General features: G+C 48.4%; 4 protein-coding genes across 4 annotated transcripts; 1 reads left to right on the top strand and 3 right to left on the bottom strand.

Annotated features, from left to right (window-relative positions):
* Positions 1-3,790: 3,790 nt before the first annotated feature.
* Positions 3,791-4,183, bottom strand: LOC146073176 (histone H2A type 1-like). Its single transcript, XM_083180361.1, has one exon. It carries the CDS (start codon positions 4,181-4,183, stop codon positions 3,791-3,793), a length of 393 nt encoding a protein of 130 aa, XP_083036487.1.
* Positions 4,184-7,150: 2,967 nt separating this feature from the next.
* LOC146072704 (histone H1.01-like) lies at positions 7,151-7,807 on the bottom strand. Its single transcript, XM_083179899.1, has one exon. It carries the CDS (start codon positions 7,805-7,807, stop codon positions 7,151-7,153), a length of 657 nt encoding a protein of 218 aa, XP_083036025.1.
* Positions 7,808-15,073: 7,266 nt separating this feature from the next.
* LOC146073175 (uncharacterized) lies at positions 15,074-20,429 on the top strand. The gene is made up of 6 exons (XM_083180360.1): positions 15,074-15,372; positions 15,434-15,452; positions 16,615-16,959; positions 17,968-18,219; positions 18,633-18,848; positions 20,025-20,429. Exons 1-6 carry the CDS (start codon positions 15,074-15,076, stop codon positions 20,427-20,429), a joined length of 1,536 nt encoding a protein of 511 aa, XP_083036486.1.
* An 853-nt stretch (positions 20,430-21,282) lies between these two features.
* LOC146073174 (histone H1.01-like) lies at positions 21,283-21,939 on the bottom strand. Its single transcript, XM_083180358.1, has one exon. It carries the CDS (start codon positions 21,937-21,939, stop codon positions 21,283-21,285), a length of 657 nt encoding a protein of 218 aa, XP_083036484.1.
* Between the last annotated feature and the right edge of the window lie 442 nt (positions 21,940-22,381).

Here is a 22,381-nt window from a genome sequence, read left to right as displayed (position 1 = left end):
AAGGATCCTAACAGATCAGGGACCAGCATTTGAATCCAAACTCTTTCAGGAGCTATGCCGGCTATATGGATGTACAAAACTACGCACTACAGCCTACCACCCGCAGGGAAATGGGACCTGCGAGAGAATGAATCGCTCTCTCATTAACATCTTAAGGACAATACCTGAGCCCGAAAGAAAGAATTGGCCCGTCCTGCTACCCGAAATCACATTTATCTACAACAACACGGAGCACAGCACCACCGGTTTCACTCCGTATTATTTGCTTTTCGGAAGAGAGGGGAGGTTACCCGCAGATCTCGAACTAAATGTCCCTTCTGAGTTTAGTCCAGAGAGACTGCCCCCCAGTGACTGGGTACAAGAACATCGGAAGAGGTTACAGGCCGCATACGACCTCGTGGAGCAGTCGACTAAACGATCTCAACATCGGCAGACCCAAGGTTATAACGAAACTGCTAAAGCCGAACCGCTACACGTGGGAGATTTGGTCTGGAAAAGAGATAATCGGCGTCATAGCAAGTTGGATCCCTTCTGGGAGGAAACCCCGTACCGGGTGATAGACACTTTAAAAAGCGACATCGATGTCTACCAGGTGCTCAAAGAAGGTGCCACTGCGGCTACCAACGTTCATCGAAATCAACTCAAGAAATGTTATCAATCCGAAACTGATGAGAGCAAAGTCCAGCAGACAAATGAAAGCCCGAATTCGACAAAGGAAATGGATGACCAGCGATTCTTTCAGGAAATGCTGCAGATGTTCTGGCCCATCTACGGAAGCCGGGTTGTCAATTCCCCTGATGTTAACCCAAACCCTGTAATTGAAATTGCTCATGTACACCCCAGTAGGGAAATTGTTGATCCCCTGGGTGAGTCCGCTGTCCTGTCCTCCGGACCCGAGGTGGATCAAATAGAGGGCGCGGGGGACCGGACAGCCGGCGAGCCTGTCGGGTTGAGAGGGTCCACCAGGACCACGAGAGGGGTTCCACCCCGTCGATACGATGACTAACTGCATAATCTTATAGGCACCTATTGTGCATTCAGCAATAGTATGCATTGTTAAAATATGTGCTGGAGGACCAGCAAGTTTCAGCGGGGGAGTATGTAATCCCCACCCAATATGTAAAGTCACGCTGGTTTGGCCTATGGAGGATGTTGAAATGTACATATAATGTGTTGTTAAAATGTTGTCCCCATGGGGGAAATTGCAGGACTGAACTTATGTGCGAATTGAGCAGTGGGAACCGTGTCCCCGAGATGCTGACTGTGAAACACAGACCAATAAAGCTGGAAGTCTCGCGTCCAGCGCGAGCCTCCTGTCAGCCCCAGAAAGACCGCAGATAAATAAAGTTATACCGCTCGTGCAGTGAGCGGGGAAAGCAGGGAGCGCGTGCCGCGAGATATATAAGAAGCAGCCGTTGGGGGCCGTGGCGCAGTTCCCTGGAGGCTGTAACGGAGTGAGGAGAGCTACGCAGCGGAGTGCTGAAAGACGTTATACTTACCGGCAGCTCCGGTGACGACGGCAGGGGTCCCTCTTCCCTCAGCGGTGATCCGCGCTGACAGACGGCGGCGGTGATAGTGATCCGAGCGGCCGTGGCAGCAGACGCTGAGACGCGTCACGGAGAAGGAGGACGACGCCATTGCTGGGCGTGATTGGAGGCGGCACCTGAAGGCGGAGAACGGGCATCTGTGAGGCCTACCCAGCGTATGGGGGGAGTGGTGAGTAGAAACTCAGCCCTATCCAACACACTAGCACTGCCCACAGACCAGCCCCCTGGCTAAGTATACAACCCAGCTACTGCTTCCACAGGCTGTATAACGCCATAGGCACTCTGATTAGCAGCTAGAAAGACAGTTATAGCCTGGGTTCTGCACACCCCAGCCAGATCTGAGCAGCACCTGGCTAATAGGTGATAACCTGCATATTGAGACAGTAAAGGCAGGAATACCAGTCAGGAGTAAAGGAAGTATAACATCGCCTGAATATCCACCCGTGTCTAACATAAGGCTAAACCCGGCTTAGTGGGGAGCCAGGGGACGCCTAGAAGAGAGAAATAGTCCGGATCAGATACTATTTACAGCTTAGGGAACGGGCTAAACCCGGCTTAGCTTGGAGCCAGGGGACGCCCAGAAGAAACAGATATAACTAAATATCAGGAGAGTGGTGCCGCAGGAAGATAAAGTATTAATACGGCAGGGAGCCCAGATACTTATAACGTAGGAATCGCTCTCAGCCAGCATTCAGTAAAGCGCAGCTAGACACCCTGACAGTGTATTTTATCACTTACAACGTAACCCCCTACTACCAGGGAGATTTATCAATCATCCACTCCACCCAAGTAAAGTGAACGTGAACTAAGACACTCATTGGTTGCAGCAAAGTAAAACACATTTCCATAGTCAGCGTCAAGTGAGAGAGGGAGGTACCTTAACAGATACAGTGTTGCTAAAGACTGGGAAAAAGTATTAGCAAACGTTGTTACATGAAATGACTCTAGTTCAAACTCAATACTGATTAATTGTATCCTACTCACCATTGACTGTACTGTAGATCCTCAGAAAAGGTTCTTGGAAACTGTGCGAGACTGTGATCACAGGGTAGAATTCTGTAAGGGGAGAAAAGCGCTTTAGTTAGATAATTAGATAATAAGAAGTGAGTTAAAGTATTATTGCGCAATAATAAGGTGGCAATGGAGGTACCATACATATCTGATGTTCACGGTAAATGAAATGCATGATCCAAATTAATTGCATTATCTGCTCATAGGCATACCAGTTATTGCCACCTAACATTTGTGATAATTACATTTATTGGTTTCAGTATATACGGTAAGGTGTTGTGTTAGTTTAACTGAAGAAACCTGGATCGAAGGAGATTCCCAGAGAACAAATGCATGTTCCAGTCTAATAAATCAAACGATCTCTGGTGTGTTGTATTGGTTATTTGCTGTAAAAGCCTGTGTTTCTTGTTTTGAGATATTGTAATAAACTATTTTAAACCTTCTTGTGATACTCTGTGAGAAAAAAACATCACCTGTAAAAGAAAGAAAGAAAACTTACCTCTGGAACCTTCTGAGTCGACATCAAGTAAGAAATTAAACCCGTTTGTACCTGAAGTTTACACATATGCTTTGCTACTCCTAGTCTTCGCTACGAAAGGTTAGACTAGTAGATCACACGTGTGTAAGAGGTGCATTTCGAGAAGTTTAAAATGGCATTTTCTAGGGAAGTAAAAGCACGTGCGGCTTCCCGGTCCTCCTCACACAGGGGGGGGCTCTTAACCAGGCACGAAATGTTACTATACGGGCTGAAGCATAAGCTACAAATAAGTGATTTTTGCTTCCTGGAACCTTGTTCTTAACGCCTCGGTTCCTTCCTTTGTTCCCCGCTCCTGCCAGTATGAAGGGCAGATCTCATCTGATTGTGATAGGCAGATGCACAAGCTCCGTCGATGCAGGGAACGGTCAATCACTACCGGCCTTCACCATAAACATGATTAGAGAAGGGACGAGGTTTCCTTACATGGATCAAGCTCTCCTGCCCTTCGACTGTTTCCAGAGCTAGCCTCTCCTGTCCCAACAGATTCATGGGGCAGGTAAGCCGGGGCATTTACACCCTCCCTTCCTCCCTCCCTCACAAAGGTCCCGGGTACCACTTCAACCTTTCCCGCTAAATCGGGCTAAGGACTGACATTTAGCCAGTTTATAGAGATGAATCAGCACTTCACAGTCGGGGTGGGTGGCTCTGAAAAGAGCCTTTGGGTCAATAACGGGTAAAACATCTGACGGTCACATCACTTGCTCTTGGCTGGCTTGTGGCTCTCGGTCTTCTTGGGCAGCAGCATGGCCTGGATATTGGGCAGTACACCTCCCTGGGCGATGGTCACTCCACCCAGCAACTTGTTGAGCTCTTCGTCGTTGCGCACAGCCAGCTGCAGGTGGCGGGGGATGATGCGGGTCTTCTTGTTGTCGCGGGCAGCGTTACCGGCGAGCTCCAGAATCTCAGCCGTCAGATATTCCAGCACCGCGGCCAGATAGACGGGAGCACCGGCTCCCACACGCTCCGCATAATTTCCCTTTCTCAGCAGACGGTGAACGCGACCAACCGGGAACTGTAGACCGGCACGAGATGAGCGAGTCTTGGCCTTTGCCCGGGTCTTGCCGCCTTGTTTGCCTCTTCCTGACATGCTAAAATGTTCAATGGGCGCGTTTCTTCAAATTGGAAATTGTACTGCGTGCAGACAATGCGCTCTCGATATCGTCCTCCTCTTAAATATACACTCAGGAGGGTCCAGTTCTTGCTGTGTGATTGGTCTGTGCAGGAACCTGATCTGCATTGGTTACTGTGTAACTGGACCAATCTGCAAATGGCGGGCGGGGTTTCGCCGACATCACTCGTAGCCAATAGTGTTACCAGCAGCGAGGACGCCTCGTTTGCATAAGCTGCCTATAAATAGAGCCGATCTGGAGCGGCACAGGACAGATTTTTTCTGCAACGACTCAGAAACGATTATCTGCCAATATGCCTGATCCAGCCAAGTCTGCGCCGGCTCCCAAGAAAGGCTCTAAGAAAGCCGTGACCAAAACCCAGAAGAAAGATGGGAAGAAGCGTAGGAAGACCAGGAAGGAGAGTTATGCCATTTACGTGTACAAGGTGTTGAAGCAGGTGCACCCTGACACCGGCATCTCCTCCAAGGCTATGGGCATCATGAACTCCTTCGTTAATGATATCTTTGAGCGCATTGCTGGGGAAGCTTCCCGCCTGGCTCACTACAACAAGCGCTCCACCATCACCTCCAGGGAGATCCAGACCGCCGTACGCCTGCCGCTGCCTGGAGAGCTGGCCAAGCACGCCGTGTCCGAGGGCACCAAGGCCGTCACCAAGTACACCAGCGCCAAGTAATCTCCCCTTCTTCTCCCACCCACACCAGCACAAAGGCTCTTTTCAGAGCCACCCACCTCCTCTCTAATCGAGCTGTAACTATGATGGTTTTTGCTGTGTCCATGCTCCGACCGATATAACTGACTTGTGACGTACCCTCTAGCTATTGTTAACCCTACTGGGTCACACAAAAAAAGTGCCTTTATCTCTACCACTTGCAAAGCTGCATTCTGTATTTCTCTTTCTAGGGGATCTGAATCCAGTTTCAAATGTAGGACCGGTTCATTACGTTGCAGATGTCACTGGCTGCTTAAATACACAAAAGATACATGCGACCCATAGGGTGGCCAATGTACACCGTTGGCAATGGATCGCTGTCTTTTTTTCTGAATGAAGTGTGCAGTACGTCAACGTAGCTCAGTACCCAGTTACTTCTATGACCTCCGGTTCCGTTTCGATGCATTTAATTAAGGGTGAACACGTAATTCCTGCTCAGGCACACTTGGTTCCTACTGTAACACGCACACACTTGATTGAAAGGCGATTACAGTTCAGAGCGCCGCAAAGCTGAAATACGCACCGAGTCCGGGAGCCAGGGAAACGTTACAGTAATGGCTTTAATTTCCCGCCGATATCTGAGCGACTCTCATTGTGTGGGTCCATTGTCATTACCAATTCCCCCACTTTCAAATTAAAAATATACAATGTATCTATATCTATTCCACGTATAATAAAATGAAGGGAAAAAAATAAAAAAAAACTAACAACGTTGGGTCATTACGTTTCATCAACACAAATATTCACCACAACGTAGTTGAATGATTTAGTTCTCTTATCAAGCTGATTTTTTACACTGGGTATTAACCAAGAAAAAAAAAAGAAAACAATACCAAGAGAGCAGTTACTATAAATCGAAACATAAAACAATATCTTCTTGTAGCGAACAAAAGGAAAACAATCCAAGGGTTGTGCTTATGAACGAATGGCAAGGCGAGCCATGACTCCGCCTTTAAGTCCAAGTCACCCATCAGGTCCGCTTTCCACTTTATAAAAGCCGCTGACAGGAAAGCTTACTCATTCTTACTGATCGTCACAGATTTTTTGAGAATGTCTGGAAGAGGTAAAGGTGGAAAGGGGCTCGGCAAAGGAGGCGCTAAGCGCCACAGGAAGGTTCTCCGTGACAACATCCAGGGCATCACCAAGCCTGCAATCCGTCGTCTAGCTAGACGAGGGGGTGTTAAGCGTATCTCGGGACTCATCTACGAGGAGACTCGCGGTGTGCTGAAGGTGTTCCTGGAGAATGTGATTCGTGATGCCGTCACCTACACCGAGCACGCCAAGAGGAAGACCGTGACCGCTATGGACGTGGTCTATGCTCTGAAGCGCCAGGGCCGCACTCTCTATGGGTTCGGGGGTTAAATTCTCAGGTGCCTCTCATGCGGTCACCCACACACGCACAAAGGCCCTTTTCAGGGCCACCCACCTTTTCTACGAGAGCGCTGTTACATCCTCCATGTTTAATGTGGCTATTTACCGGGTCCTAATATGAATTCATCACCTAGCAGTGAGGTGGGTGGCGGGTGCAGTGGTTCCTTTTTGGTGTCGGTGATCGTGTAATTAGGTAATCCGCAATATATAGAAAAAGGTTACGTTACAAACCACGCTGTTAGCGACCACTGCACAGAGGCATATACGTTTTCCGGAGAATTGTGTTTTAAAGGGTCACGAGGAATGCAGATTGAAGAACGATCCAGTCCGCCTTCTTTGCGATTTACTAAGCTCTATATATACTGTATGTACCCTTGCACTCATACGGTTTGCAGCAGTTAAAATACGAGGCAGCGCTAACGAGTTCTATAGTGGTGAATCACACACCTTCCCTGACAGCTCTGCCACAGATTGAGCTTGCCCTTACAGAGGATGTAGGGCATCAGAACCGGCTGGGAGGGTATGGTGCCACAGGTGAATGCCGCCGGTTTACAGCGATTCATTGAAATGCGCACTAAAACGCTATGCGCTATGAAGCGTTTATTGAAGAGAGCTGATACGTAACGGTCTCATTAATCCCACTTCCCAGCACATATGTAGAATTGTAAAGTGACTGAATTTAAGGGGCAAACTAGAACATTCTGGTGTACCTATTGATTACAAACTGAAGGGCGCTGCCATCAGGCCACGCCCTGCGCTCACAGCTCTGTCGAGAGAGGGTGGGTGGCTCTGAAAAGAGCCTTTTGGGGGAGAACAAGGGAGCGAGGATGCGGCGGTTCAGGCATTACTTCTTTGCCGCGGCTTTCTTGGGCTTTGCTGCCTTCTTGGCTGGGCTTTTTGCGGCTTTAGGCTTCGCCGCCTTCTTGGCCGGACTCTTGGCGGCTTTGGGTTTCGCTGCCTTCTTGGCCGGACTCTTGGCGGCCGCCTTCTTCGGCTTCACCGCTTTAGGCTTCTTCGGGCTTTTGGCAGCTGCAGCTGGCTTCTTCACCTTCTTCGGGCTCTTGGCTGCACTCGGAGCTTTCTTGGGCTTCTTCGGGGATTTGGCCACTTTCTTTGCAGCAGGTTTCTTGGGCTTCAGAGACTTCTGGGCAACCTTATTGCTCTCCGCCTGCTTCTTATTGAGCTTGAAGGAGCCGGAAGCGCCGGTGCCTTTTACCTGAGTGAGAGTTCCTTTGGTCACCAAACTTTTTACACCCAGTTTCACGCGGCTGTTGTTCTTCTCCACATCGTAGCCTCCGGCAGCCAGAGCCTTCTTCAGGGCGGCAAGGGAAACTCCACTGCGCTCTTTGGAGGCGGCCACGGTTTTTACGATCAGCTCGGAGACGCTGGGTCCAGAAGACTTGGCGCTCTTCTTGGCTCCTCCCGCAGCTTTCTTCGGCTGCCTCTTCTTCTTGGATGCGCCCTCTGATGGAGGGACAGCGGCGGGTGCAGTCTCTGCCATGTTAACACAGACAAAAGGCACAACAAATAAAAATGCAGTACTACTAAAGCGCACGAGTCACGACAATCGCGTTCTGGATTCTTATATACACGGCAGGCTGTGCTGTGATTGGCTGCTGGGCGTCCAGTGTCCTGTGCTCTCATTGGCGGGATAAGCAGAAGTGTGAAACCTTTCCCTGTCTGAGTTGCAGGGACAATCAGCTGTTACCTTGTGTTTCCATAGCGCAAAAAAACAGTCATCAATAGCGCATGAGGTGAGCAGCGAGGTGCCTCTTTGCACCACACCCGTACTCCAAGGTCTCCCCTATCCCTGTATGCCCACTGCTAGCCTAGAACCTGCGGACCGGGGCAGGAAAATCGAATTGATACTCACCCACACCAGGCTGGATCTGCCCGGCATGTAACCCGTTTCTCCTTTTCTGTGACATTAATATGTCCCACCCGGGCTTCTTCTCTCCTCGCAGCCCTGGAGATAATGAAGGTGATCTGCGGGACACACGGTGCAGAGCAGTTAGCCTGTTGAAACCATTTAAGCTGATGTGCGAGGTCATGTACACACAGCTGGCTAACACAGGCAGCTTGCATTCCAAGGTAGCCTCTATAAACTCTAGTTTCTATGCCGAGATCAGTATACCTACTAGCACAGTCGATAGCCGAGGACAGCGGGTGCCACATCCACTAAATTGTCTCAAAGAAACCCAAGGAGTTCATCACTCCACTCTGTCTATGCTAGTTATACAGTACGTGTCAGTAAATGGCTATATTCACAAGGTTGTGTTTCTTTCAGACTGCTATGAAACACACCTCCAGCGAAATAGCTTTAGTTTACATTCAGCCAGAGCTCAAATCAGTTCAAAAAAGACTAACGGGTGCAAAAAACAGTCAAGGGCCAATACTAGGAGTCGGTTGGAAGTGGTTGTTATGCTATTGTAGCACACCACAATGACAGGACCACGGGGCCAGCCTTATAGTATACACTGTAATACTGCTCTTGTTAGTTTAGTTTTTGTCTTGGGCTACTTGGCATAGTAGTCCGGTTTGCATTGCAATCCCTGTCCGCACTCATCTCCGCATTAAGAATTGCGCTAGAATTGCTTTGGGGACTCCTGCCAGGAAACACCGTGGGAATCTAGGCCTAACTTAGTTGTGTGGATTACCTGTACTCTATTTGCGCAGATACTTATTTGCAGTTTCTTATATAAAGCCTTCTGGAGATATGGCCTCCAGAACTGAACACAGTACTCTACATGAGGTCGTACCAATGACCTATACAGTGGGATTATTACTTCTTTCTTTCTACCGCTGGTACCTCTCCCTATGCAACCAAGCATCTGACTTGCCTTCTTCATTGCTTTGTTACATTGCCTACCTGCCTTTAAGTCCCCTGAAATAGTGACACCTAGACCCCTCTCTTCCTCAGTAGTTTCCATTATAGTGCCATTTATACTATATTTAATCTTTGGATTTTTGAGACCCAAGTGCATGATTTTGCATTTTTTTATTTGACATTAAACTATAGTTGCCATGCTCTTGACCTGGGGTAGCCAACCCTAGTCCTCGAGAGCTACCAACAGTGCATGTTTTGCAGGTCTCCTCACAGAATCACAAGTGAGCTAATTAGCTCCATCTGTGTATCTTTTAAAATGTGTCAGTGATTAATGAGTGCAGCTGTGCAGCAGCTAGGTTGTCTGGAAAATGTGCACTGTTGGTAGCTCTCGAGGTCTAGGGTTGGCTACCACTGCTCTTGACCATTCCTCTAATCTGCCTAGATCACCAATCATTTGTTTTACCCTTCCTGGTGTGTCTACCCCGTTGCATACCTTTGTGTCATCTGCAAAAAGGCACATTTTACCCTCAATTCCATGTGCAATATCACCAATACAGATAATAAAAAAGCACTGGTCCATGTACAGATCCCTGGGGTACCCCACTTGTAACCTTTCCCTCCTTTGACTGTACTCCTTTTACTACAACTCTCTGTTTTCTGTCCTAAAAGCATGCTCTTATCCATTTAACTATCTTGAAATCCAATCCCAAGCTTTCAAGGTTATTTAACAGTCTGCGATGTGGGACAGTGTCAAAAGCCTTACTAAAGCCTAGATAACCTACATCTACAGCCCCACCTTGATCTATTACTTTAGTCACCCAGTCAAAGAAGTCAATAAGATGTGTTGGACATGATCTTCCCCCAGTAAACCCATGCTGTTTCGGATCCTGTAAATTGCTGCTTTTGAGATATTCTACAACTCTTTATTTTAAGAGTGCTTCCATAAATTTCACTACTACTGATGTAAGGCTCACTGGTCGATGGTTGCTTACCTCTTCCTTTCTTCCACTTTTGTGCAGTGGGACTACATTCGCTGTTTTCCTGTGCTCTGGGATTACTCCAGTAGCTAGTGACTGGTTGATTAATTCTGTTATTGGTTTTACCAGCTCCACTTTAAGCTCTTTTAGTATCCTTGGATGTATCCCATCTGGCCCCATTGATTTATCCACTTTCAGTTTTGACAGTTCTCTGGGGACTTACATTGTCCCTCTCAAGAAGACATCCACTCTATGGGGTAGGGAGGCCAATCCCGGGATCGGGATCGGCGGGATCCCGGGATTTTGGCCTAAAAAAGGCGGGATTTAAATCCCGGGATTGAGCCTTCCAATCCCGGGAATGCGGGATTAGTGCCCGATAGCCACACTGCTGTCTGCCGGTATTTTACTGATAGGAACAGTGTGCTGTAGCGGCATCATGGCGGTGGCCGGGCTGCGCAGCGTGACCCCTGACATCACGTCACGCTGCACAGCCCGGCTGCTGTCATACCGCTATAGCACACTGTTCTGTACTAGGTTGCCTGGCCACACACCTGCCCGCTGAGCAGCTCATCCTCCCTGGCCGCCCGCTGTGCAGCTCGTCCTACCTGGCCGTCCGCTGTGCAGCTCGTCCTACCTGGCCGTCCGCTGTGCAGCTCGTCCTCCCTGGCCGCCCGCTGTGCAGCTCATCCTCCCTGGCCGCCCACTGTGCAGCTCGTCCTACCTGGCTGCCCGCTGTGCAGCTCGTCCTACCTGGCCGCCCGCTGTGCAGCTCGTCCTTCCTGGCCACCCGCTTGCTGGAGATGTTCCTGCTACTGCCTGTCACCACCTCCATGTAAGTGACAGTGCAGTGCAGGCAGGGAGATAGTGGTTTGGGATTATTCTGCCTTTAATTGATTTACGGTGTGGGCAGTTTGGGGGGGATGGGGACAGCTGTGTTTTTTTTTGTATCAGGGAGGCCAATCCCGGGATCCCGGGAATCCTGGGATTGAGCATTTTTCAATCCCGAATCCCGGGATTGAAAAAATGCCCCGGGATTGGCATCCCTACTATGGGGGGAGATTTACTAAGAATATGATATATCATATTCGTATTCTTAATACGAATGAATATGAATGCATACGGCTTTTTCAGCCGTATGCAAATTCCTGTTCCGGAAGGTAATATACAAAGCAGTCAGATACGACTGCTTTGTAAACCTCCGATGGCGTATTCATTTGTATTAGCGGCCATATATATGGCCGCTAATACGAATTCATATGGCCATTCTGCACGGATCAGGCAGATCCGTGCAGGCTGTGCTGTGTAAAAAAAAAAAGTCCAAGCATGCGGAGAATTAAAGGGCACGCTGGCCCTTGTAGTTCAACGGTATTAAAAATAGTCAAATAAACACACACTGACACACACAAGAAAAATAAAACTTTATTTCATCCAAAGCCCACACATACTGATACTTACCTATCTTGAGCCCGTAAGGTAGGTCCCTGGGTCCGGTGTCCTGGGGGTCCGGTGTCCTGGGGTGCTGGTCTGGTGTCCTGGGGTTCTGGTCCGGGGGTCCGGTGTCCGACGCAATCCATAGGGGAACCAGAGGAAGTAAACTTACAACTGTCCGGCGAAGATCACGTCCTCTTCAATTCCTGCAGTAGCCTGCCTAAAATCTAACATCTTTGTTTTTGTGTGCGATGAGTCGGTTTCTGTCTTTATTTTGATCCATACTGCTTGATAGTCACTGTATTATTTATTTATTTACAGTTTCTTATATAGCGCAGCAGATTCCGTTGCGCTTTACAATAGTAGACAGTGATAAAACAAATTGGGTAACAACAGACAGACTTGGAGGTAGGAGAGCCCTGCTGCAAGTTTACAATCTATAGGAATATAGGATGGAAAGAGGCACCAGTAATAGCATAGCAGTCCCACCAAGTTACAAGTCCAGAAGGGAAGAAAATAATACATAAGTGCCTCAGAGGGTTATGCGTGTAGAACTTAAATATGATAGGCTTGCCTTAAGAGGTGAGTTTTCCGGGAACACTTGAAAGTTTGGAGGCTAGCGGAGTTCTTATTGTGCATGGAAGGGCATTCCATAGGATAGGAGCAGCCTGATGAAAGTCCTGTAATAGTGAATGGGAGCTAGTGTTCCGTGCAGAAGAGAGACGCAGATCTTGTGCAAAGCGGAGTATAACTGTATCCTAGGTTTTCACCGACATTTACATCAGATATTCTGTCACCAGAACTTAGACATAGAATTTGATGGCAGGTGAGACATTCTTGGACCTTCTTCATTTTTTCCATACTTACAGTATTCTCAAAACTAATTCTTATTTTATTGTAATTATTATTATTATTATTATTATAATTTGGTCTATTCCAGGCATGATTAAACTGTATTATCATCTGCCACAATTCATGGGAGGCTATTCAACTTGTCAGCTACTTTTTTTTTGCTGAAACAACTTTTCCTCAAATTTGCCTCTTAATCCATTTCCTTACAGTTTCCTGTCATGTCCTAGGACTAAGAATGTTTCCGTCATTTACCTTGACTGTTTGATTTGCCCCTTTTTTTGTGTGCCGTGTCTAAGGTATTACCTTCTGGAGACATGGGCAACGGATCTTAACATGGCACTCTGTACGGCTCTGTATCAATGACCTTTACTGTGGTAGATACAGTACATTAAAAAGAGAATCCCATTGGATCCTTCCTTTTCCATCTCAGAAGTTCCCATCATAGTGTCGTAAAATAAAAAATAAAAAATTAGAATATGGACACCTTCATTGATTTATTACAATGTAGATGCCTCATTCTTTAAAACTAGAGACAAAGGGGAACTGGCTGTGGTTGTGGAGACACTATGGGGCTTGAGAAACAGAAGGGCTATGGCTGGAGAGATAGAATGGTGGATTACTTGTGAGATTGAAGGTGGGTTTACTGATAGGACTGGATGATAAGGAACAACCATTGAGGAAGAATAATTTCATTGTCAAGGCATAATAGGCCTGGCTAGGGGTTGAGACGAGAAACAAAGAGGGTCTGTACAGACAGAAGGGGACTGGCTGGGATTGGAGATACTCCATAGGGCTGGAGAGACAGAAGGGTGATGGGAGAAATGTAAGGAGCAGCCAAAACAGAAGGAGAAGGGTAGCGTCATGTAGGCCTCTAACATTAGGCAGCTGCTTAGGGGCAGGATCGGGAGCGGGCATCATCGAGTCTGCCCACCACAAAATCAGGGAATCAGACAAGACATTAAACAGACGTGGAAGACGGAAAAGGACTGGTTGGGAAAAGGGAAGCGACGCAGGGCTTTAGAACCAGAAGGGAATTGGCTAAGGTTAGGGAGAAATCACAAGGCTGGAGAGACAGAAGAAACAGCCAGGTATGAGGAAAGGAGTGGGTGGCAGAGGAAGAAAGAGGGGGTTGGGGGGGGGGGTAGGGGCTGGAGAGACAGAAGGAGTGCTGGCAGAAGCTGGCTGACAATGGATGAATGGATGGCTGGGGAGACAGAAGGCGCTGATTGTATATTCTCCCTGTACTTGCGTGGGTTTCCTCCGGGTACTCCGGGTTTGTTCCAAAAATATACTGGTAGGCTAATTGGCTCCCAACAAAATTAACCCTAGAGTGTCTGTCTGTGTGTGTGCATATGTGTGGTAGGGGATATAGATTATAAGCTCCACTGGGGCAGGGACTGGTGTGAATGTTCAAATATTCTCTGTAAAGCGATGCGGAATCTGTGTGAGCTATACAAGAAACTGTAAATTAATTCATTACAATCACTTATTTATTTTAGTCCATTCTCGTCCTCAAATTGTCTGTTAAGGTCCTAATTTATGTTGGTGTATTTGTAATAAACAATAAAGACGGATGATCGGTCTCCGGTCGTTGCTGATGATGATCATTAAGTTCTTACCACTCTTCTCCCAATTCACTAACATGGGGATTCTATTGAAGATGGGTTGTTGACCGTAGCACGATAACAGATACAATCTGATTGGTGGTTGCCATTGGCAACAACCCATCTTCAGTGGAACTCCCATCTCAGTAAATGTAGCCCAACGTCACTCACATTGTCATTTGAGGGTTATGCCGTGTGTTCGGGTATTGTGGTGCCGTTTATTGTCCCCAGCTTCTGTTCTTTAGTGTTTTATTAATGGTTTAATAGTTTCAAATGAGAGGATTTTATTAGCTCCTGAAATCATCCCGGAGAGATCGTGCGTTCATTGAAGAACTAAGGTTACACAGAGAGGAGGACCACTTGTTGCATTTCCCTCTTTGGTTCAGATTTGTTGTATCAAAAAGACTCCTCTACCGCACTGTATGTATACAAATGAGGAAAGAACAAACAATGTTGCAAAATCTTATAACAGTGTATGGAATGTCTGTGACTGAGAACGGGAGCTCGATACAAGAAGGTCTCGTTTCTGCTGCTCATAAATCTGCTTGTGTGGATTGTTAACACTTTTACAGCTTTATTCTACTGAGACTCACATTGGTAATGCTGGAATAATCGTTTGTTGAAAATCATGCGACCTTTCCCATCGTGTGCAGCCGCCTCCTGCTGCTGAGGAAGCAGGTCCTGTTCCCAACAGCTTCCCTACGTGTGATAATACCTCCAGTACGACTCGAGTTGTCACTCTCACAGACCCAATGTCATATAGTTACCATCTGATAGGCACACACGCATCATTAGACACGTTTACGCTTGCTATGCAATCAGTGCACGCACAGTATAGAGGATGAGTCCTTGTGTAGAATATTTGCAGCAGGTGGAGTCGTCGGCCTGAAAGCGCTCTATTGTCCCTATTGTAGCGGTTTCACAATGAGCAAGTTGTGAGGCTGGACTCCTCCCTCAAAAACCAAAGGTCTTCGTCCAGGTCCGCCCTAAGATTATAAAAAGAAGACTGCACCGCAGTAACGTACGTCGTCATACAAAAGGTTTCCAGTTTCACTTAGAGCGGAGGAGACGAAGCTAGAATGTCCGGCAGAGGCAAAGGTGGTAAGGGGCTCGGGAAAGGAGGCGCCAAGCGCCACAGGAAGGTGCTGAGAGATAACATCCAGGGCATCACCAAGCCTGCCATCCGCCGCCTTGCCCGACGAGGAGGCGTGAAGCGCATCTCCGGACTCATCTACGAGGAGACCCGCGGGGTGCTGAAGGTCTTCCTGGAGAACGTGATCAGGGACGCCGTCACCTACACCGAGCACGCCAAGAGGAAGACCGTGACCGCTATGGACGTGGTCTATGCTCTGAAACGCCAGGGGCGCACTCTCTATGGGTTCGGGGGCTAAACGCTGAGGCGCCTCTGATCCTCTCACCCACATAAAGGTCCTTTTCAGGGCCACCCACCTATTCCTCGTGAGAGCTATATAACATTGAGCTAGCATTACTGCCGCTCGTGGCGGTCCCCTGACTATACGTCGGCGGAAGTAAACGAAGATGAACTTACAAAGAAGTATCATTTCTTTAGGTTACATGTTGCATGCATGTAATTTGTAACAACTCGCACAGGCTGAGAAGATTGTTCTAAATCTGTAACAATGATACGTGCTGCAGCCTAGACTGTAATCCTTTGTTTCTGAGATGCCTCCAAAATATGGTGGACAAGAACTTGTCTTAATCTAATGAATACAAGTTATTATTTTAACAAAATAGACTGCAAGAGACAAATTCTTAAAAATGAACCGGGCTTTCATACAGTTCCGTCTTTGAAGACGCTGAAACCTCGGTGTCCTGGCAGTTGATCTACACTACTTTGTGAAAGTCAATAAAAGAATTAAAAAAAAGACCCATCACATCACATGGCCTCAGGACTGAGATGAACATGTTCATTCGCATTTGGCCCCAGGGACGTAGATTTGACACTGTGCTCTCCATGATTATAACGTACTGCATGATCATTATGACACTACAATACTAAAGACCCGATCAAAGTGAAAAAAAAAAAAATACATGATATAACTATAGATTGAGTCCCGTTGGACTCTATAAGAGCGCTCTATAAAGAACATTATTATTATTATTATTATAAGGTTCTGCGGCGCCTGTCATTCTAAATTATACATATCTACAGTATCTTTAATAGCTGCAGACTTGGAAGTTAAAAATACAATGGTAAACGTGATGTAACTATATGAATAGGAGATGTAGGAGCAGAAACATATAAACACCGTATCCCGGATCCTTTTAAATTCTTAACGTGCAGAATGTAAAGCAACGTATATGAAGTGGATGGATGACTACAGTAGCTGTCACAAATCCCAGCTAACACTGGTAAACATGATGCATTTATGCTAATGTGCTTGAATTCTATACACCGGCTTCGTATGCCGATTATTTTATCCCAGGATCTGAAACAATCGGCCATGGCTAGAAAAGGCGGGGTTTTTTTGAATGCTTCAAACGGTTGTATTAAACCAATCGATAGAGGAGGCATGCCCACACTGTCCAATCAGCGTGCAACACTGTGTATAAATAGAATAGCAAGGGGGCGACGTTTCTAATACAGTCGGTACTGTAGCTGCACGCATTTTCTTTTGTGATCATGGCCAGGACCAAGCAGACAGCGCGTAAATCCACCGGCGGGAAAGCTCCCCGCAAGCAGTTGGCCACTAAAGCCGCCAGGAAAAGCGCCCCAGCTACCGGCGGCGTGAAAAAGCCTCACCGCTACCGACCAGGGACCGTCGCCCTCCGCGAGATCCGCCGCTACCAGAAATCCACCGAGCTGCTGATCCGCAAGCTGCCCTTCCAGCGCCTGGTGCGTGAGATTGCCCAGGACTTTAAGACCGACCTGCGCTTCCAGAGCTCTGCCGTCATGGCCCTGCAAGAGGCCAGCGAGGCTTACCTGGTGGGGCTCTTCGAGGACACCAACCTGTGCGCTATCCACGCCAAGAGGGTGACCATCATGCCCAAAGACATCCAGCTGGCCCGCAGGATCCGAGGGGAGAGGGCATAGAGATATTCGGCACTCCTATACACGCAACACCACAAAGGCTCTTTTCAGAGCCACCAAATCTTTCTGAACGAGCTGAAGCGTAAAGCACATTGGTGTTTGAGTGGAATGATGTCAATTCCTTTAACGGGGGGACAGACACCCGGGCTCCAAATTGGTACCCACAGCGCATATTCCGCTCCTACCTGGCTTTCACCCTGCTTCTGAACCACCTCCATATGCTTTGCGCAGGGGGACTACTCCTAGTCTTCGCTACGAAAGGTTAGACTAGTAGATCACACGTGTGTAAGAGGTGCATTTCGAGAAGTTTAAAATGGCATTTTCTAGGGAAGTAAAAGCACGTGCGGCTTCCCGGTCCTCCTCACCAGGCACGAAATGTTACTATACGGGCTGAAGCATAAGCTACAAATAAGTGATTTTTGCTTCCTGGAACCTTGTTCTTAACGCCTCGGTTCCTTCCTTTGTTCCCCGCTCCTGCCAGTATGAAGGGCAGATCTCATCTGATTGTGATAGGCAGATGCACAAGCTCCGTCGATGCAGGGAACGGTCAATCACTACCGGCCTTCACCATAAACATGATTAGAGAAGGGACGAGGTTTCCTTACATGGATCAAGCTCTCCTGCCCTTCGACTGTTTCCAGAGCTAGCCTCTCCTGTCCCAACAGATTCATGGGGCAGGTTAGCCGGGGCATTTACACCCTCCCTTCCTCCCTCCCGTACAAAGGTCCCGGGTACCACTTCAACCTTTCCCGCTAAATCGGGCTAAGGACTGACATTTAGCCAGTTTATAGAGATGAATCAGCACTTCACAGTCGGGGTGGGTGGCTCTGAAAAGAGCCTTTGGGTCAATAACGGGTAAAACATCTGACGGTCACATCACTTGCTCTTGGCTGGCTTGTGGCTCTCGGTCTTCTTGGGCAGCAACACGGCCTGGATATTGGGCAGTACACCTCCCTGGGCGATGGTCACTCCACCCAGCAACTTGTTGAGCTCTTCGTCGTTGCGCACAGCCAGCTGCAGGTGGCGGGGGATGATGCGGGTCTTCTTGTTGTCGCGGGCAGCGTTACCGGCGAGCTCCAGAATCTCAGCCGTCAGATATTCCAGCACCGCGGCCAGATAGACGGGAGCACCGGCTCCCACACGCTCCGCATAATTTCCCTTTCTCAGCAGACGGTGAACGCGACCAACCGGGAACTGTAGACCGGCACGAGATGAGCGAGTCTTGGCCTTTGCCCGGGTCTTGCCGCCTTGTTTGCCTCTTCCTGACATGCTAAAATGTTCAATGGGCGCGTTTCTTCAAATTGGAAACTGTACTGCGTGCAGACAATGCGCTCTCGATATCGCCCTCCTCTTAAATATACACTCAGGAGGGTCCAGTTCTTGCTGTGTGATTGGTCTGTGCAGGAACCTGATCTGCATTGGTTACTGTGTAACTGGACCAATCTGCAAATGGCGGGCGGGGTTTCGCCGACATCACTCGTAGCCAATAGTGTTACCAGCAGCGAGGACGCCTCGTTTGCATAAGCTGCCTATAAATAGAGCCGATCTGGAGCGGCACAGGACAGATTTTTTCTGCAACGACTCAGAAACGATTATCTGACAATATGCCTGATCCAGCCAAGTCTGCGCCGGCTCCCAAGAAAGGCTCTAAGAAAGCCGTGACCAAAACCCAGAAGAAAGATGGGAAGAAGCGTAGGAAGACCAGGAAGGAGAGTTATGCCATTTACGTGTACAAGGTGTTGAAGCAGGTGCACCCTGATACCGGCATCTCCTCCAAGGCTATGGGCATCATGAACTCCTTCGTTAATGATATCTTTGAGCGCATTGCTGGGGAAGCTTCCCGCCTGGCTCACTACAACAAGCGCTCCACCATCACCTCCAGGGAGATCCAGACCGCCGTACGCCTGCTGCTGCCTGGAGAGCTGGCCAAGCACGCCGTGTCCGAGGGCACCAAGGCCGTCACCAAGTACACCAGCGCCAAGTAATCTCCCCTTCTTCTCCCTCCCCACACCAGCACAAAGGCTCTTTTCAGAGCCACCCACCTCCTCTCTAATCGAGCTGTAACTATGATGGTTTTTGCTGTGTCCATGCTCCGACCGATATAACTGACTTGTGACGTACCCTCTAGCTATTGTTAACCCTACTGGGTCACACAAAAAAGTGCCTTTATCTCTACCACTTGCAAAGCTGCATTCTGTATTTCTCTTTCTAGGGGATCTGAATCCAGTTTCAAATGTAGGACCGGTTCATTACGTTGCAGATGTCACTGGCTGCTTAAATACACAAAAGATACATGCGACCCATAGGGTGGCCAATGTACACCGTTGGCAATGGATCGCTGTCTTTTTTTCTGAATGAAGTGTGCAGTACGTCAACGTAGCTCAGTACCCAGTTACTTCTATGACCTCCGGTTCCGTTTCGATGCATTTAATTAAGGGTGAACACGTAATTCCTGCTCAGGCACACTTGGTTCCTACTGTAACACGCACACACTTGATTGAAAGGCGATTACAGTTCAGAGCGCCGCAAAGCTGAAATACGCACCGAGTCCGGGAGCCAGGGAAACGTTACAGTAATGGCTTTAATTTCCCGCCGATATCTGAGCGACTCTCATTGTGTGGGTCCATTGTCATTACCAATTCCCCCACTTTCAAATTAAAAATATACAATGTATCTATATCTATTCCACGTATAATAAAATGAAGGGAAAAAAATAAAATAAAACTAACAACGTTGGGTCATTACGTTTCATCAACACAAATATTCACCACAACGTAGTTGAATGATTTAGTTCTCTTATCAAGCTGATTTTTTACACTGGGTATTAACCAAGAAAAAAAAAAGAAAACAATACCAAGAGAGCAGTTACTATAAATCGAAACATAAAACAATATCTTCTTGTAGCGAACAAAAGGAAAACAATCCAAGGGTTGTGCTTATGAACGAATGGCAAGGCGAGCCATGACTCCGCCTTTAAGTCCAAGTCACCCATCAGGTCCGCTTTCCACTTTATAAAAGCCGCTGACAGGAAAGCTTACTCATTCTTACTGATCGTCACAGATTTTTTGAGAATGTCTGGAAGAGGTAAAGGTGGAAAGGGGCTCGGCAAAGGAGGCGCTAAGCGCCACAGGAAGGTTCTCCGTGACAACATCCAGGGCATCACCAAGCCTGCAATCCGTCGTCTAGCTAGACGAGGGGGTGTTAAGCGTATCTCGGGACTCATCTACGAGGAGACTCGCGGTGTGCTGAAGGTGTTCCTGGAGAATGTGATTCGTGATGCCGTCACCTACACCGAGCACGCCAAGAGGAAGACTGTGACCGCTATGGACGTGGTCTATGCTCTGAAGCGCCAGGGCCGCACTCTCTATGGGTTCGGGGGTTAAATTCTCAGGTGCCTCTCATGCGGTCACCCACACACGCACAAAGGCCCTTTTCAGGGCCACCCATCTTTTCTACGAGAGCGCTGTTACATCCTCCATGTTTAATGTGGCTATTTACCGGGTCCTAATATGAATTCATCACCTAGCAGTGAGGTGGGTGGCGGGTGCAGTGGTTCCTTTTTGGTGTCGGTGATCGTGTAATTAGGTAATCCGCAATATATAGAAAAAGGTTACGTTACAAACCACGCTGTTAGCGACCACTGCACAGAGGCATATACGTTTTCCGGAGAATTGTGTTTTAAAGGGTCACGAGGAATGCAGATTGAAGAACGTTCCAGTCCGCCTTCTTTGCGATTTACTAAGCTCTATATATACTGTATGTACCCTTGCACTCATACGGTTTGCAGCAGTTAAAATACGAGGCAGCGCTAACGAGTTCTATAGTGGTGAATCACACACCTTCCCTGACAGCTCTGCCACAGATTGAGCTTGCCCTTACAGAGGATGTAGGGCATCAGAACCGGCTGGGAGGGTATGGTGCCACAGGTGAATGCCGCCGGTTTACAGCGATTCATTGAAATGCGCACTAAAACGCTATGCGCTATGAAGCGTTTATTGAAGAGAGCTGATACGTAACGGTCTCATTAATCCCACTTCCCAGCACATATGTAGAATTGTAAAGTGACTGAATTTAAGGGGCAAACTAGAACATTCTGGTGTACCTATTGATTACAAACTGAAGGGCGCTGCCATCAGGCCACGCCCTGCGCTCACAGCTCTGTCGAGAGAGGGTGGGTGGCTCTGAAAAGAGCCTTTTGGGGGAGAACAAGGGAGCGAGGATGCGGCGGTTCAGGCATTACTTCTTTGCCGCGGCTTTCTTGGGCTTTGCTGCCTTCTTGGCTGGGCTTTTTGCGGCTTTAGGCTTCGCCGCCTTCTTGGCCGGACTCTTGGCGGCTTTGGGTTTCGCTGCCTTCTTGGCCGGACTCTTGGCGGCCGCCTTCTTCGGCTTCACCGCTTTAGGCTTCTTCGGGCTTTTGGCAGCTGCAGCTGGCTTCTTCACCTTCTTCGGGCTCTTGGCTGCACTCGGAGCTTTCTTGGGCTTCTTCGGGGATTTGGCCACTTTCTTTGCAGCAGGTTTCTTGGGCTTCAGAGACTTCTGGGCAACCTTATTGCTCTCCGCCTGCTTCTTATTGAGCTTGAAGGAGCCGGAAGCGCCGGTGCCTTTTACCTGGGTGAGAGTTCCTTTGGTCACCAAACTTTTTACACCCAGTTTCACGCGGCTGTTGTTCTTCTCCACATCGTAGCCTCCGGCAGCCAGAGCCTTCTTCAGGGCGGCAAGGGAAACTCCACTGCGCTCTTTGGAGGCGGCCACGGTTTTTACGATCAGCTCGGAGACGCTGGGTCCAGAAGACTTGGCGCTCTTCTTGGCTCCTCCCGCAGCTTTCTTCGGCTGCCTCTTCTTCTTGGATGCGCCCTCTGATGGAGGGACAGCGGCGGGTGCAGTCTCTGCCATGTTAACACAGACAAAAGGCACAACAAATAAAAATGCAGTACTACTAGCGCACGAGTCACGACAATCGCGTTCTGGATTCTTATATACACGGCAGGCTGTGCTGTGATTGGCTGCTGGGCGTCCAGTGTCCTGTGCTCTCATTGGCGGGATAAGCAGAAGTGTGAAACCTTTCCCTGTCTGAGTTGCAGGGACAATCAGCTGTTACCTTGTGTTTCCATAGCGCAAAAAAACAGTCATCAATAGCGCATGAGGTGAGCAGCGAGGTGCCTCTTTGCACCACACCCGTACTCCAAGGTCTCCCCTATCCCTGTATGCCCACTGCTAGCCTAGAACCTGCGGACCGGGGCAGGAAAATCGAATTGATACTCACCCACACCAGGCTGGATCTGCCCGGCATGTAACCCGTTTCTCCTTTACTGTGACATTAATATGTCCCACCCGG

Source organism: Crinia signifera, chromosome 4 (genome assembly GCF_055691185.1).
Source record: "Crinia signifera chromosome 4, ASM5569118v1, whole genome shotgun sequence".
NCBI classification, from domain to species: Eukaryota; Metazoa; Chordata; class Amphibia; order Anura; family Myobatrachidae; genus Crinia; species Crinia signifera.
The sequence above is the reverse complement of the archived record's forward strand: the minus strand, read 5'-3'. Positions and strand labels throughout refer to the sequence as shown.